This window comes from Rousettus aegyptiacus, unplaced genomic scaffold (assembly GCF_014176215.1).
Source record: "Rousettus aegyptiacus isolate mRouAeg1 unplaced genomic scaffold, mRouAeg1.p scaffold_m13_p_12, whole genome shotgun sequence".
Lineage (NCBI taxonomy): Eukaryota > Metazoa > Chordata > Mammalia > Chiroptera > Pteropodidae > Rousettus > Rousettus aegyptiacus.
In genome coordinates this window covers 36,849,307-36,876,498 of record NW_023416287.1, presented here as the reverse complement: position 1 = coordinate 36,876,498, position 27,192 = coordinate 36,849,307, and the positions used below count along the sequence as shown (strand labels likewise).

General features: G+C 37.7%; 1 protein-coding gene across 5 annotated transcripts in view; it reads left to right on the top strand.

Moving 5' to 3' along the window:
• The window catches only part of RALGAPA2 (Ral GTPase activating protein catalytic subunit alpha 2), a 284,872-nt gene that overhangs the window by 19,484 nt on the left and 238,196 nt on the right, over positions 1-27,192 (top strand). For all 5 annotated transcript variants that reach the window (XM_036229723.1, XM_036229721.1, XM_036229724.1 and 2 more), the window contains exons 2-3: positions 5,793-5,903; positions 9,475-9,527. In XM_036229723.1, coding sequence (XP_036085616.1) covers positions 5,793-5,903; positions 9,475-9,527 — 164 coding nt within the window. The remainder of the gene's footprint in view (positions 1-5,792; positions 5,904-9,474; positions 9,528-27,192) is intronic.

Sequence of the window (27,192 nt, the reverse complement as noted above, 5' to 3'; positions counted from 1 at the left end):
AGTGGGATAAGGACATTTTCCCTTCCTTAGGTATTTCCAGCAGTCTGCTGAACAGGTTTTTGTGAGACTTTGTTATCCTCCCAGCTAAAAAGGAGTAGAATTGCTACTGAAAAGGATTATACTTGAAGGGATAATCCTACTGGTTTCATAGTTATGTTTATTGGTAGTGCTTTCTGCTGTATTGAGGTTAAGGGCCATTTAATAAGGGATGATCTCATTAAGTGTGTTTCATGAGTCATTGAGTCTTCTGGCTTCACTGGTAGATGAAGCTGGGTTACCTAGTGGGTTACCTATTTGCACCTAGTGAGATGGCCTAGGTCAAGAGCTACGTAATTGTTAAACAACTATCATTTACATAATATTGCCTGACACACTTTGCATATGCTCATTTTATCATCACTACAGTCCTATGATACATGAACCACTATTAGCTGCATTTCTTAGGTGAGGAAATTGAGGGACAGACAGGGTATTTAAATAAGTTGTCTCAAATCCTATAGGTTCTGGACTTGAACACAGGAAGTCTTCTCCAAGAGTTTTGCCCTCAACAATAGTTTGCTATCGCCTTTCAGCTACATATGGAGCAATGTCAACAAGAGGTTTAGCTGAACAAAAGGGTGGGAGAGGGTAGCTTTTGGTGTGGAATATAGGTTTTCTTTTTTGAGATATTATGGGAAAATAATAGAAACAGTTTATTGGCTATTAGTTGGTGGTGAAGGAGAATGAGAAATTAAAGGAGATTTCTTTAAAAATTCAGAAATGACCCCTAGCTCTATAAAGCTATCTATTGTTACTTCTCTGGTTAGTATGAATACACTCCCCTGAGTTTTGTGATTATAATATGGCAATGTGCTAGTGTCTGTGCCAGATGAACTGAAAATTACCACCTCAAAGGCACTTCACAATCTGGGCTCTATAGTTCTGATGCCAGAGAGCTTGACGGGGCAGGAGTCCATGAAGGGACCAAGACCTGGAGCTCTGGTGACCAGGTTCTTGTGCCACAAGAAAGAATGAGAACATGACAAATAGCGCAAGAAAAGTGCAAGCTTTATTAAAGCATAAGTACACACTTAAGAGAAAAGTGCCTGCAAACTCCAAGAGTTGCCTCAAACTGTCTGGATTACAGGCTTTGTTTTCTTGGGTGGGAGTGGGGGAAGTAAGTGGGTGGAGACGAGGTACTTGCAATACAGGTGGTATTATAATGATATTAGATTAGCCAAAACTGAACAAAGGACGAGGACATGGGAGAGACTCCAGAGCCTTATCCTGGATGGGAGGGGGATGTCCCAAGGCTATTCATCTGCCTCTGGGTCTTGTTTTGTTTCACACAACATGGAGGGGAGGGGGGCAGCCCAAGGTTATCTAGCCTGTCTCCTGACCTTGGCTTTTTTCTCACTGCTGGAATCTCAGGTTCGGAGTCAAAACAGGGAGAGGGCTGAGGAAGGGTTTAAGGAAAAATTCCAGAGGAGCATCCTTAAAGGGAGAGGAGAATGTCCCTAGGCTAATTTTCCTGCCTCGGTTCAAGACTTGTCTTCCCTCCTTCTTCCTTACTACCCCCACAAGGCTGTGAAGAGATTACCATGAGATCCTTCTTGAGGAAATTGGCAGTTCCCATCTTCAGTGCCACTCTCTTCCCTCTTGTTTGTTACCTGTCTTGTCTTCTTGCTCTTTTTCCAGTCTGGCTCTGCTGTACTTACATCCCCAAGGTGATGACTAATTTCTTTATATTCCTGACCTGATTTCTAGTCTGATTTATTCCCACTTATCTCTGAGGCCTTTATATAGCTCAGGTTTGAGTTGGAAGACCTGGACAGGAGTTTTGCCCACATCCTGACTAGCTGTGTAACCTTGGACAGGTCACATAAGATCCCGAACCTGAGGTTTTTAAAATCTTGTTTACACACCCCCATCACAAGGTTGTGATGAGGGTCAAACAAAATAAATTCATAAAAGTGTTTTAAAGCACAAATATATAGCATTATTAATATTCTCAACTTCCCCAAGTGGCCTTGTCCACTCTGTGCTTTTGATGCCCTGCATAAGCTTCGGTCATGGTGCCTTTTCTGTTACTTGTTTGTTTACCTGTGAACCCTTGAGAGCCCTGTGTCTTATTCTCTTTAAATTTCCTACTTGGCTCAGAGCTAGTTAGCATTGGTTAACGGCTCAGTAATCTTTGAATGAAAGGGTGAGGAATGTCTGTCTGAAGGAAGTTTCTAGTCATAGTGTTTTTTTTTTTTCTCCTGAACAGAGTTTTCCTACTATATCTCTATACTTCTTGAAGTTAGTGTTATTATAAAAGCAGCCCTTTGATACTTGTATTCCCTATTGCAGGAGGCCAAATTCTAGTGCCTGTGGTTGCCTTCTTCATGATTTAGACTTACTTTATAAATATTCATCTGACGAGTTTTTAAAAATAAGACAAATCAAAGAATCATCTGGATTTCTAATTAGAGATATAAAATATTTGACATTTAGTTTTTGTTTATACATTTAACAAATATGTGTTGAGTACCAAGCTCTGTTCTGGGGCTGGGAATATAGTAGTAAACAAAACAAATGAGATTCCTGTCCTTATGCAGCTTCTATTCTGGTGGGGTGCTAATCAACAAAGAAGTAAATGAGTAAATGAGATAATTTAAATTAATCTTAAGTGCTGTAGGCAAGACTCACATGAAAAGGACTCCCAGACTAATAAGGAGTTCTTGCACATGTAAATTGAGTTACATTACAGATGTTATGCTCTTAGTTTCAGTGTGTATTGGGTTACCTCGAAGGGATCTAATTGGTTAGTATTTTTAAGCCCCGCACCATCTATGCCTCATTCCCAAGAAAGATAGTGAATGGCTGAGGAAGAAGGTGGCTGTTACCTGGACTTTTGGCTTCGTGAAAGCATCTCAGTTTATATGCAGACTCCTCAACCTTGATCAGGACCCTCTTTGTTCAGGTGATGTTTCTGTATTTCTGAGGGACCAAGGAAGGGAGGCCCAAGGGAGATGGGGGAGCCATTGGTTATCTAGTAACCTTTCTGTGCCATCTTGTTGGATCAGGGCAACCACATCCTTGATGCCAGGGAAATTGCTTGCATCCTTTAAAGCCCAGTTGCTGGTGAGCAGTCAGTATTCCATCCATTGCAGAGTCTATGAGGAAGAAGGCAGGGTGATAGGATGAAATGAAAAGAGTGACATATGGGGACGCTTTGTCAGTTTGTGTGATCTAAGTTCTGAAGGAATGAGCTATATGAAGATCAGGGGTGGGGGCAACATACTAGAGGTGCCCAAGTGGGAACACGTTTGGGAAGTTTGGAGAATGGAAAAAAGTCACAGTGACTAAAGTGTAGGGTGTGAAAGAGAGAGTGATATGAAATGAAATTGGCATTGAATGGAGGAAATCATACAGGGCCTTATAGGCCATGGTAAGGAGTTGGGATTTTATTTTAAGTACTACTGGAGGCCATTGGAAGGTTTTGAGTAAAGGAATTGACGGATTTGATTTGCATTGTGAAATTTTCCTGTTGACTGCAGTGTGGAGGTTAGACTACAGAGGTGAAGACTAGAGTAGGGAACCCAGGCAGTGGGTATGGTTGCAGCCTGGGTGAGGATTCATGGTGATATATGCCAGGCAGGGCTGTGGAGGGCAAGAAGTGGCCCAAGGCTGGAACATGTTTGAGATTAAACTGACGCAATGGAGATGGGCTGTGAAGGACCAAGAAGGACTCAGGATAATGTCTAGATTATGGCTTGAGCAGCTGGGTGGGGAGATCAGCATTTGAGTGGAGAAAACAGTACTTCCTTAAGACATGTTCAATTAGAGAAGGTTTTTAGACCCTCACATGGAGAAATCCAGCTGGCAAAGGCTGTGAGAGTAGAGCTTGAGGGATAGGGGATTGTGGTGGGTGTGTCAGGGGTACAGACAGAAATTGGGAGTCCTTAGTAGAAGAATAAAATTTCTCTCTTGATAGACTCAAGGATTTGAAGGAGGGTTAGGCTTTTTTTTTTTTTTTTTTCCCCAATTTTTGTAGGCCTATGATCTAATGATTTACAAGTTGTGGTTATTATCGCTATCAAGAAGATATTGAACTAAATGCTGTGCTACATGCAGGGGGACATAGTAATATATGAGATAGACTGGGAGTTCTCTGAGGGTAAGGAGTATCTCTAAAAGAGAAGACAGATCATTCCATCAGAATTAAATCAGGAATTCAGAAATTAAGTAAACAATACCATGTTTTAGGATAGGGGAAGAAGAAGGCTGTGGGTCACATAGCAGAGCCACTGACCTAGTCTTGGGGTGGGCTGGGGTGTTTCACCTGACCAGTGAGTGGTGAGTAGGAACAGGCTGCATGGATGCTTTAGCAAGAATAGTTAGTGGTGGATGGGTTAGCAGCTTGTATTGGAGTGAAAACAAACAAAACCTTTATTGGAACTGGCACATTCTGCGGAAGGCATTCAAGGATGCCTTGGCAAGATTTTATACTCATAAGAATGATAATATGTGGGTAAATAATACTAGTTTCATTTTTAACTGCTTCCACATAGGTTAATTTGTTAGTTACTAGGAAATTTCATTGCTCTGTACTCAGCTAATATAACTTGGCAGCTAATATAACTTTTAAAATACCTCGTGTGTATTATTTCAAAGAACCAGGGCAGATTTTTGCATGAAAGACTCTATATAGTCCTGAAAGGAAAACAACTCTTTAGATTCACTAGCATTAGTGTCAACTTTGTAGAATTTAAACATAGTAATGGATGTGTTCACATATATTGACAGTTTTGGGACCCCAAAAGCAATTGATGCCACTCTGTTATAGATTGAATAACAACACTTTTTTTTTTTTTTTTAGTAATCCTTATGTAATTTTAAGGAAGCTGCTTTTCATTTTCTTAAGGTTGCTAGTGTAGTCTTCCAAAGAGCCAGCACCTTGATCAGGACCCTGTTGTAGATGGCACAAACAACATTGTTTGCTAAGGGAGACGTGCAAAAGTGTGTTGACAGTGGATAATTACTCTGACCGGAGTTGTGAGATTGATTGGGCCCCCTGGAAGAAATGGCTTGGCCCTAGGTGGAGTTGTTGCTGGGCTAAGTTCCCTATATAGCTGGTGCAACAGGGAGAAACACTGCTCAAAGCAACTGTAGGAACACATGGAGGGCCTCACCATGTCCAAATAGGAATGGGACAGGTCACCTAGAAGCTGGAGGGAAGGCAGTGACCACAGGTCCAGTTGGAAGTGGGTGGATATGGTGGGGAGCATCCTGTAGTTCTCTAGAGCTGGTTTTAAGTTAGCAGGGAGCTGGGAGAGACTGGGCCATAACTCCACCAGCAGAGTTGTTTTCCAGACGTATAAACCCATCCCTCTTATGGCCTATGTTAAAAGCCACCTTCTCTATTAACTTCTACTTCCCTATCCCCTAACAGGAAGTCATCTTGGCCCTCTCCAGACCCTCACTTAGTGCTGACCATCTAGCTGGTTTTACAGTGCTGTGCACCCCTGGCTCTGATCTCCTTGATTTGATTTTGGTCTCCTTCAGGAGTGTGTGTGTGTGTGTGTGTGTGTGTGTGTGTGCGCGCGCGTGCGCGCGCGCGCTCGGGGGAGGGGGGGTTGCCCAAGCCCATTCAGAGTTCTCAGTGGAGAATAAATGGATGAAAATACTTTTTTGTTGTTGTTTGTTTTGTTTTGTCTTACAAGGGGGATAAAGCTCGTTTTTACTTTGTTTCATTTCTGAAAAGTTTTTTTGCGAATTCTGATAATTGTATAAGGTTATTGTCATAAATGGAAACTTTTTCTTTTCAGATAATGTGGATGCAAGTGAACTTAAGCAGTTTTTTGAGACCAACTATTCTCAGATATATTTCATCTTCTATGAAAATTTTATAACACTGGAAAATAGTTTGAAATTAAAAGGTAAGCATTTCTACAAAATTTTGTTTTGATTTTTTTTAAGTTAAGTTTTGTTTTGTTTTGTTTTTCTAAAACCGTTCAAGAGGTTTTCATGCACCTCAAACTCAAGACTGCCCAAAGCTGCATTCATCTTCTTATCTCCCAAACCTGACTCCCATCCAGGGTTCCCACTGCTGTAATGGCAGCTTATGAACTAGACTCAACTCCCTGGAGGCATCTTTGACTTCTCCCTCTTGTATTTCTTTTCCTCATATCCATGAAGTGCCTGTGGGACACCCAGGTGTAGATTCTGACGGGGCAGTGAAAATATAGGGACTGGAACTTGGAGGAGAGAGGTGCAATCACACTGTTGCAAGGAAGAAAGTATATGTAGAGAAAGAGTGAAAGTCATGGATTTGGGATAATTCCTTCTTTTATTGGGCAAAGAGGAAAGATAGAGGAGTAGTAGGAGTGGAGGGGAGGGTGCCAAGAAAGTGTTTTGTCACAGAAACCCAGAGAATAATTTCAAAGAATGAAAGATCAGCAATGCCTGATGATGCAAAAAGGTCAGGAGCAGCAGGACTAGGAAATGATAGTGCACTAGGAGGCTGTCACTGACAAGTGAAAGAAGTTCTGAGTAGTGGGATTGGAAGCCAGACAGAGAGAAATGAAGTAACTGGGTGTAAGACCATGAGGGCTGCACATGAGAATACCCTTTCAAAAGTGTGATGTTGGAGACAGGATTGTATCTCAATGGGTTAGCTTGGTCATGGTAAGATTTTAAAGGATGTATTTGCTTGTTTGTAGGCTGAGGAAAGGGAGATAACTCAAAGTGAAAGGTAATGGGGAAAGTGGGTTGAGACAGGGTCAAGTATAAAGAAGACTTGGAGAGGAGTGTATAGAAGCTCTGCTCTCTTCTTTAAACCTGAGGCAAATGTCAGGTATGGAGGGGAAGGAATTCAGAGTGAGGCGCTGTGGTAGTCTCTGACATAGAGCATCTGGCTCAGTCTTAGAGAATGCTCCAGGCTCTATCTAGTAGGTCATCAAGTCATATATAGACATGTGGCCAGGATGCCAACAAGTGTTTTGTTTTGTTTTTTAATGAATTGCTGGATTTTCCCCCTGTAACTTATAAGTTGATAAAAACCTTGAACTTAAATTTTTTTTTTTGCCAAATTGGTAGGTATGTCAAATATGAAATGATTTGATTATTATCTTGTTTTCTGGCTTTGCTGTACTTCATTTTTTTCCCCGTAGGTGTGTGGAGGAGAAAAATATGATATTATGTGTAGCTAAAATAGCAAAGAAAAAACTCCCCATATCTTTAAAAAAAAATCCTACAACCTAAAGACCTTGTTTTTAAAGGGTACTCCTTCCTTCCCTCTGCCCCCTTTTGCTTCCTCTGTCTTTTTTTTTTTTTTTTTTTTTTTTTAGAAAAATGTAGCTGTTTAAGACTTTATCATTTAGTTTGTGCTACATAACAAATCATCCCTAAAATGGGTGCCTTAAGACAACAGGCCGTCATTTAGCTATGATTTTCCAGATCTGTTGGGCAGTTTTTCTGGTTTAGGCTAGCTTGTGCCCCTGATGGCAGCTGTTGGCCGATGGCCTCATTCACATGTCTTGTGGTTGGCAAGCTAGTGAGCAGGGTGCCTTAGTTCTCCTCCATGTGGCCCCTCTTCTCCAGCCAGCACACTAACTTGGGCTCTTTCAGATAGTGGCCTTAGGGTTCCAAGCTTAGGAAGTACATTTTTAAACTTATGCTTGCCTACAATTTGCTAATGTCACATTGGTCAGAGCAAGTCACATGGCATCACAGATTCAAGGTCATGGAGAAACAGACATCTCTTGATAGGAGAGAGAAAAGCTCTCTCTATTTTTACAGCCTACTGCAAAGAATCATAAAGAACCAGTACAAATGGTGAGATTTTGAAGTTTCTTACTTTTAGTACAATCTGTGTTTTTGTTGGAGTTCAGGGAAGAAAGTGAACCAAAACAAAAGAATAAAGGAAGTGTTTACTAAGAATAATGAACTCATCTTGTGATAACTTCAGCCTTCCAGTATTCAGGCAAGATCCGAAGTTATTGGCTCTACCTTCAAAATAGATCTAGAATCGTTGGCCTCTTCTCATTGCCTGTACTGGTAATGCTGAACCTCTGATTATCCTCACCTGGATTATTGTGCTCTCCCCTCCCTCTTTAACTCCTACTAAACTTTCTTCAAAAGAGCAGCTGGAGTGGTGCTTTAAAAATGTGAATCAAATCATGACTCTCAGTGCTCCAAACTGTCAAATGACTTCCCATTCCTGATGTCATTATAACAGCTTCAGACACTATCTACCTGCCGTCCTTTACCCCACCTGTTCTCTAACCTCACCTGCTACAACTCTCTCCTTTTGCTCCAGATACAAGGGCCTTCTTGCAATTACCTTCCTTTCTGACTGTGCCAAACCTGCTCAGCTATAGGACTTTGCACTGTCCAGTTTCTCTGCCTGGAAATTATTTTCCCCAAATTGTCTCCTTACCCCCAAATTTCAGTGTCGCTTACCTCTTTTACATCTTTGCTCAGGTGCACCTTATCAGCAAGGTGTCCCTTGATATCACTAGTCAAAATTGCATACCACCCTTTTTGTCATTTTCCATATGCCTTCCCATTTTGTTTTCTCACTTATTCATTTATTGAATGCCTCTTTTTGCCAAAATGCAAGCTTCCTCAGGACAGAGCTTGTTGCGTTTTGTTCACTCCTGTCTCCTCGTGTCCTGGAATAATCCTTGACATAGAGACATTCTTTAGTATTTGTTCAATGAATGAATGATATCCACTTCATAGAGCTGTAGAGATTCATTTAGATTGGAGGTCCACAACTTATAGCTTGCTGCTTATTTTTATAAATCAAGATTCATTGGACGCAGCCATACCCATTCATTTGTGTATTATCTATGGCTGCTTTTGTACTATAACAGCAGAGTTGAGTGATTGTAAGAGAGGCCTGAAAATCCTAAAATACTTTCCGTCTGGCCCTTTACAGAAAAAGTTTTTCTTGTTTCTAAGTTAGATAATATATACCAAACAGCACAGTGCTTGATATATAGACTGGACAATAAATGGTAACTGCTGTTGTAGATGTTGTAGTTTTTACTATCGTTATTATCAAAAGGACAGTGTGCAATTACCTAAGGAGATATATGACTTTTTATAGTTATTACTGCTCTGTGCCTCTTCATCTCACGAAGCTAGAACTCTTTCTTTGTGTTTAATTACTGTGCATTCTATCATAATTTGACCTTATAAGTAATTGAGAAACAAATAAGTTACCTGTCATGGGCTGATAACAACTTGGAAAACATGGGAGCTGTGTTTAAATAGCTAGCAGGGAGCAGCTCTGCTCGATGTGGACCCAGGTGGCTTGGCTCAGTGGTCCACCTGCATTCCTAATAAGGGGTCCATATTACTTATTTGAATTTATAAATGTATGTTATAACTGATATTATTTAAATAAATAAATGTATGTTGAAGCTTAAATGTTTACATAATTTTTTAATATCCTAAAATTTACATATTGTCATGATAACTAATTTTTAAAATATATTCCAGGGAATAACAAGTCACAAAGGGAGGAGCTGGACTCTATCCTCTTTATTTTTGAAGTAAGTTTTTGTTAATTCATTTGGCTTTTAAGAGTCTTGTTGAAAATATGGTATTGTAGATCTTTAATTTCACTTGAAACACATAAAAATGATGGACATGTGTTTTCTTCCTTCTACTTTTACAAATAATGCTATGTTTTTGTGATTGATTTTTTTTTTTTTTTTGCAAACACATGGGAGAATTTTATTCTGTGCGACTATTTAGATATGAAATTATTAGATGGAAATGTATGCACATTTTAAATACTGACGTTGCCAAATTGCTCTTCAAAAAGATCATGTAAACTTATATGTAAGATTTATGTAAATTTTCCTAACCAACACTAGAGATGACTTGTCTTTTTCATATATGCAAACTGACATGTAAAAACTCTGTTTTTAACACATATTTTTGACTACTAGTGAGGTTGCCATCTTCATATGTGTCTGTGTGTCCATGTGTATTGATCATTTATTCTCTTCAAAGTTAGAACACTGTTTGGGTGTGTTTTTTGCTGTATTAAGCTTAAAGTCTTTCTTGTCCAACTGTGCGAGAGAAGTGGCCAGATTACCGATACCTTGAGAGCTGTACCAGAAACAAATTACAGGTTCTGAAAGTTAATTGTTGGTTACCTATAAATTATTTAGGGATTGAAGAGAAGTGTGCTTAGGTTGATGTGAGATCAACTTTATGACTGTAAAGGAAGGGCCTAATGTGTATTTGTTGAAGATCTAATTGTAGTGGGAAGCCAGGAGAAGAAGACTGTCTTGGGCTTTCTGGTTTTTTAAACCCAGAATAAAACAGATATGGAAACCTCCTCCTGTCCAAGACTTAGCTCATGGCTGATGCTTAGTAACTTTGGTTCCCCTTTCTCTCCAATGAGGGCTGTACTCCTTTCCCAGAGTAACATTCATTCACTACATATTTTATGGTGGTTATTGTGTTTCCTGTAGTAACCCTCCTGTGAATGAAGTCTATGCAGAGCTGTAAGATGCGCAAGGGAGTTTCTCTAGGATGGCAGTTGTGAGTCCGTTATAAAGTGACTCCATTTATATTACTTTTTTGGTATAGCCACTATGGAAAACAGTTTGGAGGTTTCTCAAAAAACTAACATTTATCTGCAAAGATATATGCACCCCGATTCATAGCAGCATTATTCACAGTGGCCAAGACATGGAAACAACCCAAGTGTTCTCCGAAAGGTGATTGGATAAAAAAGATGTGGTATGTATACACAGTGGAATATTACTCAGCCATAAGAAAAGGTGAAATTCTGCCATTTGCAACGACACAAATGGATCTTGAGATTATCATGCTAAGTGAAATAAGTCAGAGAGAAAAAGTTGAAAACTGTATGATTTCACTTATATATAGAATATAAAACTGAAAGCAATAACAGAGAATTTGTTCTAATCCCCAAAGTTTTAAAACTTATTTGCATGACCCTTCCTTTAAGCATCATTTTCTGCTCTAGGTTAATTGTCATTGTCTTCAAATGATTGTTATTATATTACATACATTATTATTATTATTATTGTTATTATTATTAATGATGGTGGTGATAATAGTAGTATTTGTGTTACACTTTACAGATATTATTTTGCTTTATCTTCTAGTTGTCATTGTAGCAGTTTTAAACTCTGTTCTCAGTCCAGTTGTTCTTTTAATGCCTTTCTCTCTGACTTCTCTTAAAATCTTTATCTTAATATTTGGTGTTCTGTAGTTTCACTACAAAATGTTTAGTTGAAGATTTCTTATCTTGCTTGGTATATATGTACTTCCTATATTTCTGAATTAAAATCTTTTATAATTTCTGTAAAATTTTCAGCAACTACCTTCTCAAATATTGCTTGTTTTCTATTCTTTTTGTCTATACTTTCTAGGATTCTTATTTAAACTTCTTTGTGTCTCTTAAGCTCATGATCTATCCTTTGTGTCCTCTTTTGTGTTGCATTCTGGGAAATTTCTTCAGTTCTTTACTCCAATGTACTAACTCTTCATTTAAGTCTAATCTGCTGTTTAATCGTTCCATTGAGCTTTAAATTTCAGTGGTTCTTTTTCTGTTTTAACTTCTTTTGGAATGGTATTCATATGTGGCTGGTTGCTTTTGACAGTCTCTTGATCCTTGTTCATTTTTAGACATCTTTTATTTTCTTAAACCCATAACATGTAATATTTCATATTCTATATTTATCATTTTAATATCTGAAGTCTGTCCTAATTTGTTGGTTATTTCTGCTATCTTTCATAATGGCTTCTTTTCTTGCCTGTTTTGTGGTATGATTTTGAGATCAGATTTAATGAAATATAAATAAACAAATTAAATTCTGTTTTAATCCTGTTTTTTTTTTTTTTTTTTCTAGAGGGTTTTGTCTTTACTTTTGCCAGGAGTCTGGGAATGCTCTTGATTGGGATCACTAGGGCTTCATTTGAGAGTCCTGGTTTATTCATGGAAACTCAGGTTCAGTTTCTCAAACTATGTGGTGGGAACTGGGGTCTGTAGGGTATAGACATCTGTGGATACTACTGTGGAACTGCTCTCTGGCACCCTGCATTTTTTCTTGAGCTTATTGAATACAGATCAGCTGCTCACTTTTCTTCCCTCTTACTTTCTCTCTTATCCTTTTAAAGTCCCCTATTAGTTTTCCTATGTCCTTCATAGTCCAGAAATGTTTTGAGAATTGCACTTGCTGTCACTCATCTCAGGTCTAGTTGTCCTGCAACAAGAAAGCCCATCAGGATCTGTCGTCCTATACCTCCCACAGAGGAGGTTTCAATACCATATCCTCATGTCCAGAAATTCTAGACGAGAGGAGGTATTATTACTTATACATTACCTCTACAGAGGATTAGTTGCCTATATAATAGAACAAATATATAATACTCAAATCTTCATAAAACTCTCATGTTGCATAGCAAATATGAATGAATAATGAACTTGTATTACTTTTGTTATTGCTTATATTCTCTCCCTTTCTCTGGTTTTAGAAGGTAGGTTGTAATTTGTTATTGTTCATATGAGAATTAAGGAACTTCATTGCTGCTTTCTACAAGTTAATACCATAAAAGAGATAGATGGTTTATGAGGATTTGGAGGTCAGTGCTTATCAAGGTGTAAATAATTGGGAAAGACTTTCTTAAGACATATTAAATCACAAAAAAGGAATCTGTATAAAGATAGATGATAAATAAGAAATGGATTGGAAGAAAGCATGGAGATAAGAGAGTTATGAAGGCATGAAAGAAGAGTATGTAATGAGACCTGCTGTCTACCTTTGTAAGTCAGGGGCAATCCGGAAGGGAAACTTTGAAAAAGGAAACAGTTATTTTTAGATGTAGTAAGCTACTAGAGATGTTACAGTGCTCTGATAAAGCAAGTGATGTGCAAGCAAGGCCACCAGCCCAGTCCAAGTTGCAGTTTCAGACAGCGAGCAGACTTTTCCATTGCCTTTATCTCCAGTGGGAATACTTGTAGCCCTTGGAAGTTTACCTCCAGCTACCTTTGCTTGTAGCTTCAAATCTGTTTACCAATTAGAGTTTCTTTTGTCGCTGGTTCATGGAAATGTTTGTCACATTTTTAATTGAGGTTATGACTTTAATTTTACTCTTCTTTTGAAAACATATTTCATCTAATATTGCTATATGTTTCAGATGGGCAGGTGGGACCCCATAAAATGAATTTATATTGCATCTTGACCAGAATGTAAATGTTTCATGTGCCATTCTGTTTAATCCTTTCCTTTTGAAGGAGATTTTGTCTTCCCAGTTTTTAGCAATGGAAGAATGGAAACTTTGTCATGTTAGATGACATGTTCAAGATTGCACATCTATCAAATGATAGGTAGAGATTTAACCTCCGATCTGACTCTAGAACCCATTTCCTTAACTCAGTGTCATACTGCCTACTACTTATGAGTCTTGATATTCTCCTACTTTCCAAGCTGTGTTCCTCAAGTCATCTATTCTAGCATGCACCTATTCTTGTACAATTCATTTGTTTATTATACACATTTATTGGATACCTGCTATATGTCAGGCATACTTCTAGGTGCTGGAGATATGGCAGTGGGCAAAACAGAATCTCCAGCTCTCATGGAGCATATATTAAATTTCAGAGTAAACTGAAGAGGCCACTGGTAAGAGTGAACTTGTGTTAGAGCTCCAATAATGATCTTCTGAGTCACAGAAAATTCTGAATGATCCTTTTCAGAAGTTTCACTTGGTGTTGGCCCTTGATGGGGCTGCCTGCATAGGGGAAAAGGAACATTGGTGTAGAAATATAAGGTGAATAATTCACTTAACTTCGAGAACCTTTTTGACTCCACAGTTGTGAGGTTATTTTAATGGTACCTGGGATTTGTTTTAATCAAGTATGGTAAGACAGAGAGATATGAAAATAATTGGCATGAAGGAAGAAGTTTTATTTTATTCACAGTCTCTTAGAAACAGGAGGCATGATGTATCACATAGAGCTATACAGAGAAGCACCAAGGTAAAATGAGTAGGCAAAGAGAGAAAACTGATGGTAGGAGTCTTTACTGTGTTTTTTTTTTGGGGGGGGAAGGAATGGGCAAGGCAAGGTAGTTGGGATACTTTGAATAATTTTGGTGGCATCTAGGTTGTAGGGATGGTACCTAGTTGTCCCCTGGTGATTTGGGCCGGGGATAGTGTCCCAGAGTGTGAGACCCCATGAAAGGAGGTGGTTGGGGGTATGGATTTGGAATTCGTTGGAATATCAAAGGCATGAAGCAGTACTGTCTCTAGGAATTAGCTAACCGTGGGAGAGGCAGTCTCATCCAGGTCAGCAAGGCCCCAGAATGTTAGAGCATCAAGAATACAGAAAATGAGAAATACAGTTATTACAGAGATGTTTCAAGCTGCTGTGTTATATGCCATCCTCCTTCAGTAGAGGAATGGAATAATTTGGAGTTCTTTATATGTGGTTAAGAAAGCGTCTGGAATGTGATAACAAGGCATTTCTTTACCCTCCCACACTCCAATTAAAATTCACTATACATTGACAGAACAGATTTAAGTTTAAAACTGGCACATGCTCTGACCTCAGAATGCTACTCATTTATCTGTTTTTCAAATATCACAAAGTTAGAAATCACAGATACACAGGACATTTGATTTCTAAATTAGAACCCTAATTTTAAAATTTATCCAAATTATCCCTTCAAATTACATAAACTCAGTATTTTTCTGTCTTAGAGAACACGTTCTTTATAATTTGTAAAGTGTGGCCCAAGCTGGTCTAACACCCAGCGTCCCCTTGGGAGTTCCAGTGTGGCTTTGTTTCACATTTTGTTGGTGTTGCTCTGTGGAAGTGCTCTGCCACACACATATCGCTTTGCTTATTGCCCCTTTACCTCTTTTTGCATAGTTTTACTTCTGTCTCCTGGTTTATGCAATTCTTTCTTCAGGGACTACCCTTTGCTCTTTTCCTCATCTGCCCTATTTTCTCATGCTCTTTTCAGACCCACTAATTTATTCTGGCAACTCCAGCTAGAGCTGCCCATTCTTTTTTGTAAATTCATATAATATGCTCCTATTCGTTACCATTTGATACAGCTGGATATTCTTAGTTTTCCCTTAACGTGGCTATGTCTTAGCTTCCTAACGAGACTAAAGTTCCTGAGGCCAGCAACGATGATTTATAATCTTTTGTATCTTCCGCAGTGATTTGTACCTGTTAATATTTATTTTTGGGTTAAAAAGCCTCTTAAAGTCTCAACTTATCTCTCATGTGGTTATTTGGTATTTTTGTGTTAAAAACATTTTCTTTTCTCACTTAAAACTCTCTGGGTAAAAGAGATAGAAAAAGGTAGCAGAAGTCTGGCTAGGTTTATTAGATCAGGCTTTGACTCTAACAAGCTGTGTAGTCTTGATTAAGGTATTTTATCTTCACTTTCATGTCCATAAGGTGAGGGAAGGGACTAGATGTGCTCTGGGTCTCTTTCAGCTCTACCAACTTATGATACTACAAATGTAGCTTTGTTTAAAGTCTTCAAAACGAGATCGTGAGAGAAGTCATTTTTAGCATGAAATTTAGTTTTATGCTTTCATTTAATTTTAAATATTAAATTGATTTAACTCTGATTAGCCTTTGCATAGCTAAATATCTCAGTTACTTTTTTCTCTAGAGCAGCTCTGTTCAATAGGACTTTCTGTGATGATGGGAATATTATATATCTGTGCTCTCGAATTAGGTTACCACTAGCTATATGGGCTATTTAGTGCTTGAACTGTCACTAGTGTGACCGAGTGACTTAAATTTTAAGTAGTTTTAATTTAAATTTGTGTTGCTAGTGGCTACCCATTAGACTGAGAAGCTCTGTAGTCTTTCTCATTTGAAAGACTTACTCCTCTTCATTATACACTTGGTTAATCCTCAGCATGTTGCACATCTCTGTCCTCTGGGCAGGGGACTTAAGGTTTATGGTTTTAAAGAAATGGTTTCCTTGGGTTTCTCAGGCATTGTTACTAAAGTGCTCTTGGCTGAGAGGAATAAGCATTCACCTCTATAGGTTGGGGGAGCACGGCTTTAAAGTGGACTTCTATAAACACAAAATTGAAAAGCTATACACAATTTTATTTTACTCTTTGCAAGTTTAAGGTGAAAATGATATTTTACATAACGGCCATTCAAATTACATAGTACTTCATTTCCCCATCAGAATTTCTACCTTCCCTCCACCTCCCACCCCCAAGATAAAGAAAACACCTTCGGTGTTATTTCAGTACAATGCATGCTGTTTCTCCCTTACCCCTTCTTTGATGGGGGAGATTCAGGTTGGAGAAGCATGGACATATGAGGCTAACAGCAGCTGGTGAGCTGCCCAGAGAGTGCAGAGGATATGTGGGTATTTTCAAGGGCAGACAGAGGAAGGAGCATAATACTGTCATCACTAGTTTTGTTTTCCTTTACTATTGAAGATGACAGTTGTCTGAAATTTACTGTAGGTCTCCCTTCCCTCCCTGCAGTATGGAGGTAATACTGGATTAGAGGCAGGACTTGTGTGTGAAGTCTTGCTGAATACAGTTATGTTTGAGAGTCATAACTGACCTGCGGTAAATCCAGGGCTGGCGTGGAATCTCTGTTTTACTTTTAAAAAATTCAACACTGAGTCTCTTGTTCTTCATTGTTCCAAGTGAGTTTATATATTTAGTGGATTTAGCCTCTAATTTTTTTTCTCAAAATAGGAGGAAAGGGCTTTTAATAGCTTTCTTGGTAATAATAGCACACTGGATCTAGTGCAGTGCCTGGAGTTGTGCAAAAGGTAAACTGAATGGCTGGTTTTCATTCTATACAATTGCTTCGTATATGCCATCTAGTAATTTGCATATTGATTTTATTTTCCAAACTAATGCATTTATTTATAACTTTTCATATTTAATCGTACCATCCTACATCAGGTATTAATAATGAAGAATTGCCTGAAGAAAAATTAGAATTATAAATATAACAGAACTAAAAACATTTCTTCAATGCTTGTTTCCATTTCTCCCCTACATCTCTTCCTCCTCCACTTCCTTCTCCTCCTTTTGGTAGAACTGTATATCTTTTATAACTCTTTGAAAATGAAAAATTAGAATCTCCTGCAGAGGTTCAGTGCAAATCATAGACTTGAATCATAGATCAGTCAACTCACTCAGGATTAAGTCCATCCTTTTTCTTTATGCAAAGCCTAGTGCCTTTTCTTAAGAGAAAATAATAAAAAGCAAGACAGCAGATTATATTTTTACAATTAACTGGTTTCTTCAGCTCCTACTTTCCTTTGTTTTATTTGTCATTATATATTTTAGGCTGTCCAGTGTGCAAAAACACTTAAATGCAGCTCCCTCCTCTTCACACCGAAGTGAAAGAATTCCTTCCACAAACCTCTCATGTAGTTATTGATTTTTATTTCTTTTTCCCTTAAGGACCACTTTACCGTTATAGAGTAGAGGAGGGACAGGAACAAATAAAATGAACAAGAAAAACAGATTCTTCTTAAGTCCTTGGAATTTAAGTTCTTCTTGAGTGCAAATATTTGGATACTTCGATGGATCTTTTCTTCTTTTGAAAGAATGGTTTTGGGTTTGAATGACGCTCCTAAGTCACTACCATAATTCTAAATGACAGATAGCAACTGAAGAAAGGTCAGTGTCAGTTCAAATTTCCTGGAAAACATTAAAGAAAAACCAAAACAAAATGAGACACTCATCTCCCCTCCCCCAAACCATCCTGAACTCCAATCAGCAGGCAAATCAGTGCCACTGTTTATCGTGACCAGAATATCAGGTCACCTTTATGATGTTGGGACATATTTTAATGTTATGCATATTCTAAATGATAATAGAGGTGTATAATTGTTCTGGTACTCTTTATCACATTAGTCATACTTGTTTTTATTAATGTTGAGCCCTTGGTTGGGAACAACTCTAGATAATATAGCATTATTTCTATGACAGTGTAACCTGCTCCACAATATTCCTCGAGACCCCTCTCCCCCCCTTCAGGGATCACAGTAGAGGGCTGTGTCCTTTCTCGCTGGTCTTGTGTTGCCTGTAGTGGTAAGTTATCTCAGGGAAGATAGAAACAAAATATAAATATTTAGTCCTTTCTAGAGAGTCTTTAAATGCATTCTGGTTAAATTTTTATTATCTTATTATAACATGTTAATAATTCAGTGTTCAAGACTGTTTTCCTTATGCCTTAGGACTTATAGGTGATAAGACTTATAGGTGACTTGGGTTTGCCCCAACAGGACATACTGAATTACTCAATCCACCTTCGGGAAAGGGAAACTGGAGACAAGATGTTTGTGAAAGTCTGAAATTACATTCTAGTGATTATCTGTTGCAGCCCAGGTGCCCTGAGCTTCCTGGAATGCTAACTCCTTTCATGTAGTGCCACTCCACTGTCAGGAGCAGGCTCTCTGGAAGGCAACACTAGCAGATGCTTCCAAGAACCCTTTAAGGGCAGATGGTGGAAACTGCATCAGGGCTAAATTTATGGAAAATTCACATTATAACCTGAGCATGTTGTTTGTTGTTAGAATAGCAGAAAGTATGTAAAGGATGTTTTCCTTTAAATTGATTGGAATTAATGCGTTAACACATTTGGATGAGTTGATGAGTTGGTTCCTTTTTCTTTCTTTCTTTAAAAAAAGAAATTTAGGAGAGAGTTGTACAAATATTTGTTGTGTTGTGAATTTTAATAGCTCATTTGTATGTGTAGCGTGGTGGCTGTTATAGAGTGACGCCTGATGTTTGATATGCTTGTTGTGACACTGGACAGATTGGAAGGGAAGAGTCTGGATGGAAACCTGAAGTCCATCATCAGCTGCTCTTGCTGACCTTAGGCCTTCACCGAATAAACTTGGCAGAGTAGCCACTCCTGAGATGATTGCAAGTCTATGATACTTCCTAATGGGGCGCTTAGGCAAGCATTTAAATCCTCTAAGATTCTGGAATGGTGGGAACCATGTGCTAGCAATGAGCTCAAGTTTTGTGATTTCTCTCGTCATCATTGCTTACTTGGAAACTCTCTGGAAGTGATTTTTTTTTTTTTTCATTTTGTGAAAAATGGCACAGAAGAAACAGTCAACTTGTACTGCTACCAATATTTAAGAGATTTGAAAAATGTAGTTTTTAGCTAGAAAATAGAAGCTTGTGTGAAATGAAGAAGAGCATGGCAGATTGGTTGTGACTGAGATCTCCTATGTAAGACCCTTGTGTGAAAAGAAGACTCCTCTTGAATCTGTTTTCACGTGTGCTTTATTCAGGACAAAACAATAAACTGTGGATAGAATTATATGCTATCAATCTGGGATTTGTGAAGGTCTCTGGATGTTCTCTAATTAAAGGTAAAGACTCTAGTGCAAGTTGATTTTCTTTAAAAAGAAATTATACCTCTGTATGATCTTGAGTAAAGTGAAAATATAACTTCTTACAATCTCTAAAGTACCTAAGCTTCCAAATTTTTGAATATTGTATTTTTAGTACCTAATAAAAATAGTTTCCTATCTGTGCTATTTATTTTCCTCAATATTGATAGTATTTTTCTCCACTACAAGGTTATCTACATCTCATGCAGGTGGTCTTCTATCTTCTATCCTATCAGAGCCTCAGTATTTCCCCTACTGGAATATCCACTAACTATTCTTTTGGTCTGTGATCTTCTGCACCTTCTGTCTCCCTCACCCACTTGGAATGTTCTTTGTGTAAGGTAGTTCTGATTCATGGCCTTTTGAACAGATTGAACTCCCCAGTAAGGCTTTCAGAACCCTTCCTGATTTGGCCTCTGCCTCTTCCTCCATCCTTTGTCACTTATCTTACTTCTACTCACTCGGGCAACTTTTTGAAGGTCCTCAGATAAAGCAGAAGGACTTTTTTTTTTTCTTTTCTTTTTTCTTTTTCTGATGCTGCTTAGTCAGTCTAAAATGCCCTTCTCTGCTGGGCACACTCCTGTGTATCTTTTAGGATGCAGTTCAAGGGTGGTCTCCTTTTGAAAGTACCCCTTGTCTGTACTCACTTCCTTGTGCATTTACGGACATCCTTGCTGTTCTTGGCTTTTCTCCTTAGGGTTGTAGCTTTAAGAGCAGGAACAGTGTCCTATTATCTTTCTATCTCTAATCCCTCACCTGATACTTGGCACAAAAGGGGCACTTAATAAGAATATTTATTAATGAATCAGTGGATATTTGTTTTAATTATATGCACTACTACCAGTTCAAATTCCTATTTATAGCTTAGTGATTTCGAGATGATTTGAAGATGATTTCATTGATATGAAAATTGCTTTGGTTCTATTTTTATTTTTCCTTATAACCACCTTTATTAAATTTTCTAAATTTAAAATTTAGTTTTGTTTATTTCATTCTAGTATTAGAGAAAATTAAAGTCTACAGATTTGCCTTTTGTTTCAGCTTTGGCCAGTTTTTGTTACACAGCATTCACATTGTTGATAATTTTTAGTCTATAATTATAGTGGTATATTTTTTTCTAACTTGAATATTGCTCAGAAGAGTGTTTTAAAATCCTCCAAGTAGTTGAGAATTTTTTAGTTTAAACTCTCAGTGGTGGACTTCTAGTGCGTTTAGTTTGCTTGTGACCTGTGCTATTCCTACTTTGAGAGTTTTATTTACATGGCTTAGAACAATAACTTGAAGTAAATGTTTTATTAATGTTAGAATATGTGAAGTATTATTTTCTCTCTCCAAATATATCTTTCAAATCAGTCTTACTATATTTAAATCTGCTATATTGTACTGTACGGCTCCCTTTATAAATATATTTTCCTCTCAGTTTCTGTATTTGTTTTATTTTCATTATTTGTTTTATTTCATGTTATGTTATTGGTTGCATAAAGGTTCATGAATATTACAGCTGAGTTGTGAATTACATTTTTTTAATGTATTTGAAATGATTCCCTGTTTCCCCCTTAAAGCCTTTTCACTTGATATTGATACTTTGTTGTGTGTTTGTGCCCATGTGTATGTGATATGTCATTTTCTGTATTGTTAATCTTTCTGTGTTTGAAAACCATTTCTGATTGACTTGGTCTTATACAGGAATTTACCCTATTTTTTTTTATTACTCTTTGTGTGACAACATTTTTATTCTTTTGTTTTTTTGGGGAGAGAGGTCACTGACTTTCACATTATGGAATATGCTTTGTGACTTAGAAGATAGACTTTCTATTTTCTATCATTCCAATAATTATCTTTAAATTAACAAAATATGGTTTGGACCTTTTTTCTTCTACTTTTCCATGTCAAGAATAAAGTAGTTTTGATGATAGCCGCAAACTTTTATTTTAACCTCATGTATCTTTTATATTTCTCACTTCCTAGCTCTTTAAATCATTTTATATTGAGAGTATTTTATTATAATGTTTTTTAGAATGTTACTTTTCTTATGTTATTTTGAAAATTTATTTTTATAACCATATTAATTAATTCCAATTATATAAATATAGCTCACTGTCACAGTGTTTATATCCCTGTACCTTGTTTTTGGATTAATTGATCTCTTTTTTTTTGCTGGAACATGAATCACTTAGTATGTTGAGGAAAAGAGGTATGTGGTTGATGTATTTCCAACTCTAGAATATCTGCCTTTTAACTGCAAACATATGTAGCTGGTTATATAATTTTCAAATCATAATTTTTTCCCTAAAAATTCTGAATTTTGTTTGTTTTTCAAATAGGCAGTTTACTCTAACTATCTTTATTATATACCGGATTGGTACATAGGCACCTGGTCTACTTTGGGACCCCTGTTCTCCGTATATGTCTGTATTTTGGTGCCTGTTCTTCTTGGCTTGCCTACAATGAGCCATTGACCACACTGTTTTCTGGAGCTTATGTTTCAGAAAGAAAGACTGAGGTCAGCCCTGATTTTTGTTCCTTTGTGGATAATTTACTTTTTCTTTTTAGATTTATGTAGGATTTTAAATTTTATATTTATATTGAATTTACAACTTAAAATGCACTACATATAGACATTTTTCTCTGTTCTACTTGTTTAGTTCTAGGGAGGCCATGTGATGCACAGTGTCCCAGCACAGGGTTATGGTGGAGGACTCTGCAGTGGACACTCTAGATTCATGCTTTCCATATATTTCATTTTCATGTATATTTTCTGATTTCAAAAATGTTACTTATTTGTATATCTACTTTCTTTGTTTTCCTAGGTCTTAAAATAGATTCAGTGGAACATGAATCAGAAATTCTAAAAAATTACGCTATTTTTTTAGCATATCTATTTCAGAAGGATGAATTTTCATTTCTTCTTAGGATGATTTCTTCCTTTGCTTCTTATTCAAGTTGTGTTTTGCTTTCATGGGAGGGGGCCACCCCTACCCCCATTGCAGTTTCATCTGTGCTTTAAACAGTAATTCTTGTGTGTTGGTTGTAGAGGGATCCTTCATCCTTAAGCAATTTTCATTGCTTAATGAGGTTTTTCGATGTTTTAATATTGGTTGATTTCTAAAATACTGGAGAGAGAAATTAATGCCCTTCCCTTTTTACTACATTCCGTATTTCCTTTAGATGTCTTTGCCTTATATTTTAAGTCTCTCTTTTGAAATACTTTTATTCATTTTCTTGTTAGCCAAGGAAAGTATTGCTTTTTGGGTGATGATTGAGTCAAGCATTAAGATTTGCTGTAATGTTTGAAAGCACAATTCTATTCTCATTTATCTTTATCAAGTGCTCACTCTCCAGATTCTGTGTTTCTACCATGTTAGAGTATGGGTACCTTCTTCAATCTTGGGCATTTCCTTGTGTCCACCTATACACATGAACTAAAATTAGAATTCTCTTTGTTTTCCTTTTTTTTTCATTTTCACTTATTCCTCTATTTGTATGTGCAGTGCTTATTAGGAAACATTATGTGCCAGGTACTATTCCTGGTGTTGGAGATACACGATGGTTAACTGAGGGCCCCTTCTCCCAAGGAATCCAGCATCTAATGGTGGAGTGGGCTTTGTGCCCATCTACCTGGGAAGCATGCTGGTGAGGGATATGGTAAGAGGTACAGTTGAAGAGGGCCCTTCTCAAGAGGTGATGTTTGAGTTTGGTCTTAAAGACTGAAAAGAATGTGACAAGATAGAAGTGGGCTTTCCTTACTTGGTAACAGCATGGCTAGTGAGTAAATAAATAGAAAGGGATTGCCTGTATAAGAAGAAAAGCATTACATTTTTTTTTTTTAGATAAAAATGTAGTCTTATTTTTAAGATTATGTAGCTCCTTATTTTAGTTCTATTTCTCTTAAATTTTAAGGTTCCAAGCAGAGTTCAATGTCAATATCCTTTCCACATCAGAAAGTTGGGTCATTTTTACTAAGAGATGAGTGGCCAGGCCCAGGACAGCTAAAGGATAAGTTTGTCCTCTCTGTAGGTCTACCTGGAAGGGTTCATGCCACTGGGCTCCTACTTACATGAGTCCTTCTGAAACCAGACTATCTTTGTGGCACAGGCATTCATAGAATGTTCCCTTTAAACTCAGCTGCCCAGTTCTCATTATAAGTTTTATGAACATTTCTAACTCAAAAGGTAGCTAAGACTTGTTTTAAACCAAACCTTTTATTTTCTCCCTGGTCAATATTTTCTTTACCTGGCATCCTTGTGTCACACAGCTAGTTTCAGAGAGAGTTGCTCCCCATATTCTCTACCTTGGACCTAGGTTTAGTTTGTCATTGTTTTAGTATATTAGGTAATATTTTCCACATTTTCACTGTCTTTCCTTTCTAAGTGGAATTGAAATCAAGTGTGAATTTACTGAGATATTTTACAATCGTTTGGTAATAATTTGAAAAAATATGTTTCTCACAAGATTTAATTAAGATCAACAATTAGGAAGTACATTATAGCATCTTGTGCAAACTCCACCTTACATTTTGCATTATTCCTAGTCATGCAGTAGGTTCTGAAGAAAAAAGAACTGTGGATAATCAGTTAAAGGGATGACAGAGTCCCTGGTGTGCTGATCAGTAGTAATACCCAATTTCTATTTCGAGTGTGCTGTAATGGATTACCATATAGATGCACCTGAGCACCGAGCATTAAACAGAGCCATGTGTTTTTCCAAGAAGTAATATTTATTCACACTGTGTGGCTTTCCTGAATTTTTTTTTTTATTTTACTTTGCAGTGAAGCTACAAACAGGATGTCAATAGCTTATATGGCATTCACAGTAGTATAGCTTAGAATACTGGCTGCAGTAGAAATGCCATATTGTATTTACCTCAATAAAGGTAGGCTTCATCTGGGACTTTCTGAGAGACAGACTCAGCATTTAGATGCAGATGGTTGTGTGGGGCTTTATTTTTATTGACCTTATAGACCTTTATGCATACAAATGGCCCTTGCAGTATTTGGGTACAAAAAGAAGCATCAGTGTGATTTTTCAGCCTTTGAGCTGTTGTGTAAGATTCTGTCCATATTGGAATATTCTTAGTAGTTTAGATATTGGGTATGGTGTTTCATATCTGCACGTTATTGAGTATTTTTTAATCTCTTTAAAGTCCACGCACTTCGTAAATCTGTAAACTTTTATCCAGAAGTGGAGATGATGATAGGCCTGACCTCAGAACAAGTTAGAGATTACTTATGTCCAACTGACAGTATCTAAGCATCTAGATACACAGTATCTTGCTGTATACTTTTTCTTGATATTAAAAAGACATTTTTCTTTGTTGCATACTAAGTAAAGAAACCTAAATCAAGAAAACAATAAGTATTTTGGAAAGTTGAAAAGCATGATTCAGTGCCAAATTGGTTTCATGATTAAAGTAAGGATATGAAGAATAGTGGGCATGCCAAGCATTCATGTAATCTAAGATAAGATCTATCCTGAATCTTTAGAGTATTTTCTCATTGTTTTCTATAAGACATTTTAAAATTGAGTGGCAAGATGGGATCAGAAGATGATCCTGGAATGCACCTGATGTGCCAGGTCCCCTTGGAGGAGAATGCATGAGAAAGTAGGACACTGCTGTGTAGGCTCTGCTATGCCATTCCCTTAGGAAGGAGGCAGAAAAAGCATGGGTAGAATTCATGGACCCAGATCTCCATCAATGTGAGGCAGCAGCCAATTGATGAGAAATAATGCCAGCAGAGACCATGTTTCTGAAGTAGGGTACACTTCTCTTAGTACTTCAGCTTTTTAATATGATGAGAATATTCTAATTAATCATTTGAAGATTATTGTGGCAGACATAGAGATGTGCTGCTCATGTTCCCCTTCAAGAAAGAATTTGCTGCGCATCTGCAAGGAGTGTATTAGCTGGCAGCCTCAGCTGTTAATGCCTTCAGCTTTCCAGTCATGGTCACCCTTTTTTCATCGCGGTCCACAGCCAATGAGAAGTGAGGCAGTGGTACAAGGGCTTCACCGTTTTCAGGCACTTGGAGCTACTTAACAGGCAGTCTTTGCTCTAGAGTTCCCACCAGGCTGGTAGATATTCGTTGGCTCTTTGTGGTGCTCTGACGCTCCCTGCCCCATTTCGCTTTCTCATTTCACTTTCACAGGTGTTACTCCCCGATAGCCGTTAGCACTCCTAATTCCACCACAGCGTCTTCTTTCCAGAGAACTCAACCTGCAACAATTATTCATTTGTTATCAAACATGTCGAACTAGCCTTTATAGTAAATTTTTTAGAGAAGAGAAAGTTTGAGTTCAAGTATCATAAAATAGGTGCAAATGGAGGCCGTCTTTCCCTCTTTAGTCTAGAGACCTCCCAGTCTGTCCCCACATTGTGCTTATTTCAGGTTCTAGAGTTGCTTCCTTGGCTTGACAGCAACCTTACTGCTGACAACCTTACCTTGTCCTTATTCTCAGTTCCAGAGTTGTCAGTTTACTTGTACCAACTTCTTTGCTTGTCGTGTTTTCCTGTAAGCTATAAATAGTTCTCTGGGTTCTCACTCATGTCTTTGTCATTTTCTACAGCTCATGGAGATGTTCAGATTTACATTCTGTTGCTAGGATAATGCTCGTGTGGGTTCTTATTAAAATATTCTATAGAGAACTTGCTTCTTGTTTTTACTTCTGATTCCTTTTAAATGTAATGGAACCTAAAACGTAATGTAGTTTTTACACTTGTGTGTGTGTGTGTGTGTATGTGTTATCCATCTAAAATTCATGTTGGTGTGTGTGTATATTGCAAGGTGAAGATTTATTTTGATATTTTTTTTCCCCTCAGAGCTGCTTGACTCTGCACAGTAGATGGATCTATCCTGCCTAGCATTTGGTGCCTGGCTGACAAAGGTTGTGGGTTCTCGGAGCAACAGATAACATTGAGCACCTTGATTTAATACTGAAGTCACTTTGTTATGTAGCATCAATTTTCTCACATTTGCCAGCATTTTTAACTTTTTCTAACTAGCAGTACATATAAATAATAATAAGTATTTCTAATCTTTAAAACAAGTAAACATACAAACACTTGGCACATCAAGTTTCTTCTTTGACCTGTGCACATTTTCTCTAGCTTCTGCTCTACCTTCTTCATCCTTAACTTTCTTAGAACTTCAGTGCATTGTTACCAACAGGGCTTCCTCTCATCATCTCATTTTCAGCTCTCTTCCAGAGGAATCTCATATACACACATCTTCTGCTGCTCCCTGTATCCTGATACCATCTAAATCCTCCTGCACTTCATACTCTTACATTCAGTTGTCTAGAGTAATCTCTCTACTAAGATAATCCATTGATACCTCAAATTCCAAGATATCAATGACCAAACTTAACATGCTTCAATTCTGGGATTCCTTCTGGATTTGATATCTTAAATAAAAGTATTGTCATCCAGTAAACCATTGGGTAGTCATTCTGGAGTCCTCCATTTACCAAAACGACTCTACCTACCCATCTTGACAATTTTATCTACTGAATATCACTATCATATGCTTCTCCTCTTTACCTTGCTGACCTTGGTCCAGGCCATTGCATTCTTCATTTGAAATAGTACCATTGCCTCTTCATTGACATCTCTGCCTCTCAGTCATCTTAAATTCACTTCCAGCTGCAACCTGTTTAGGACTGTGTACCACTCCATTAACCTCAACTTCATCTACCTCTCTAGTCCAATCTTCTTCTCTCCTCACCCATATACCAGTAGATCCTCTTGCTTCTGCTGTTCCTTTAAGGCATCAAGCCATCTTTGCCTCTTGGCATTCATATATGCAGTTCCTTC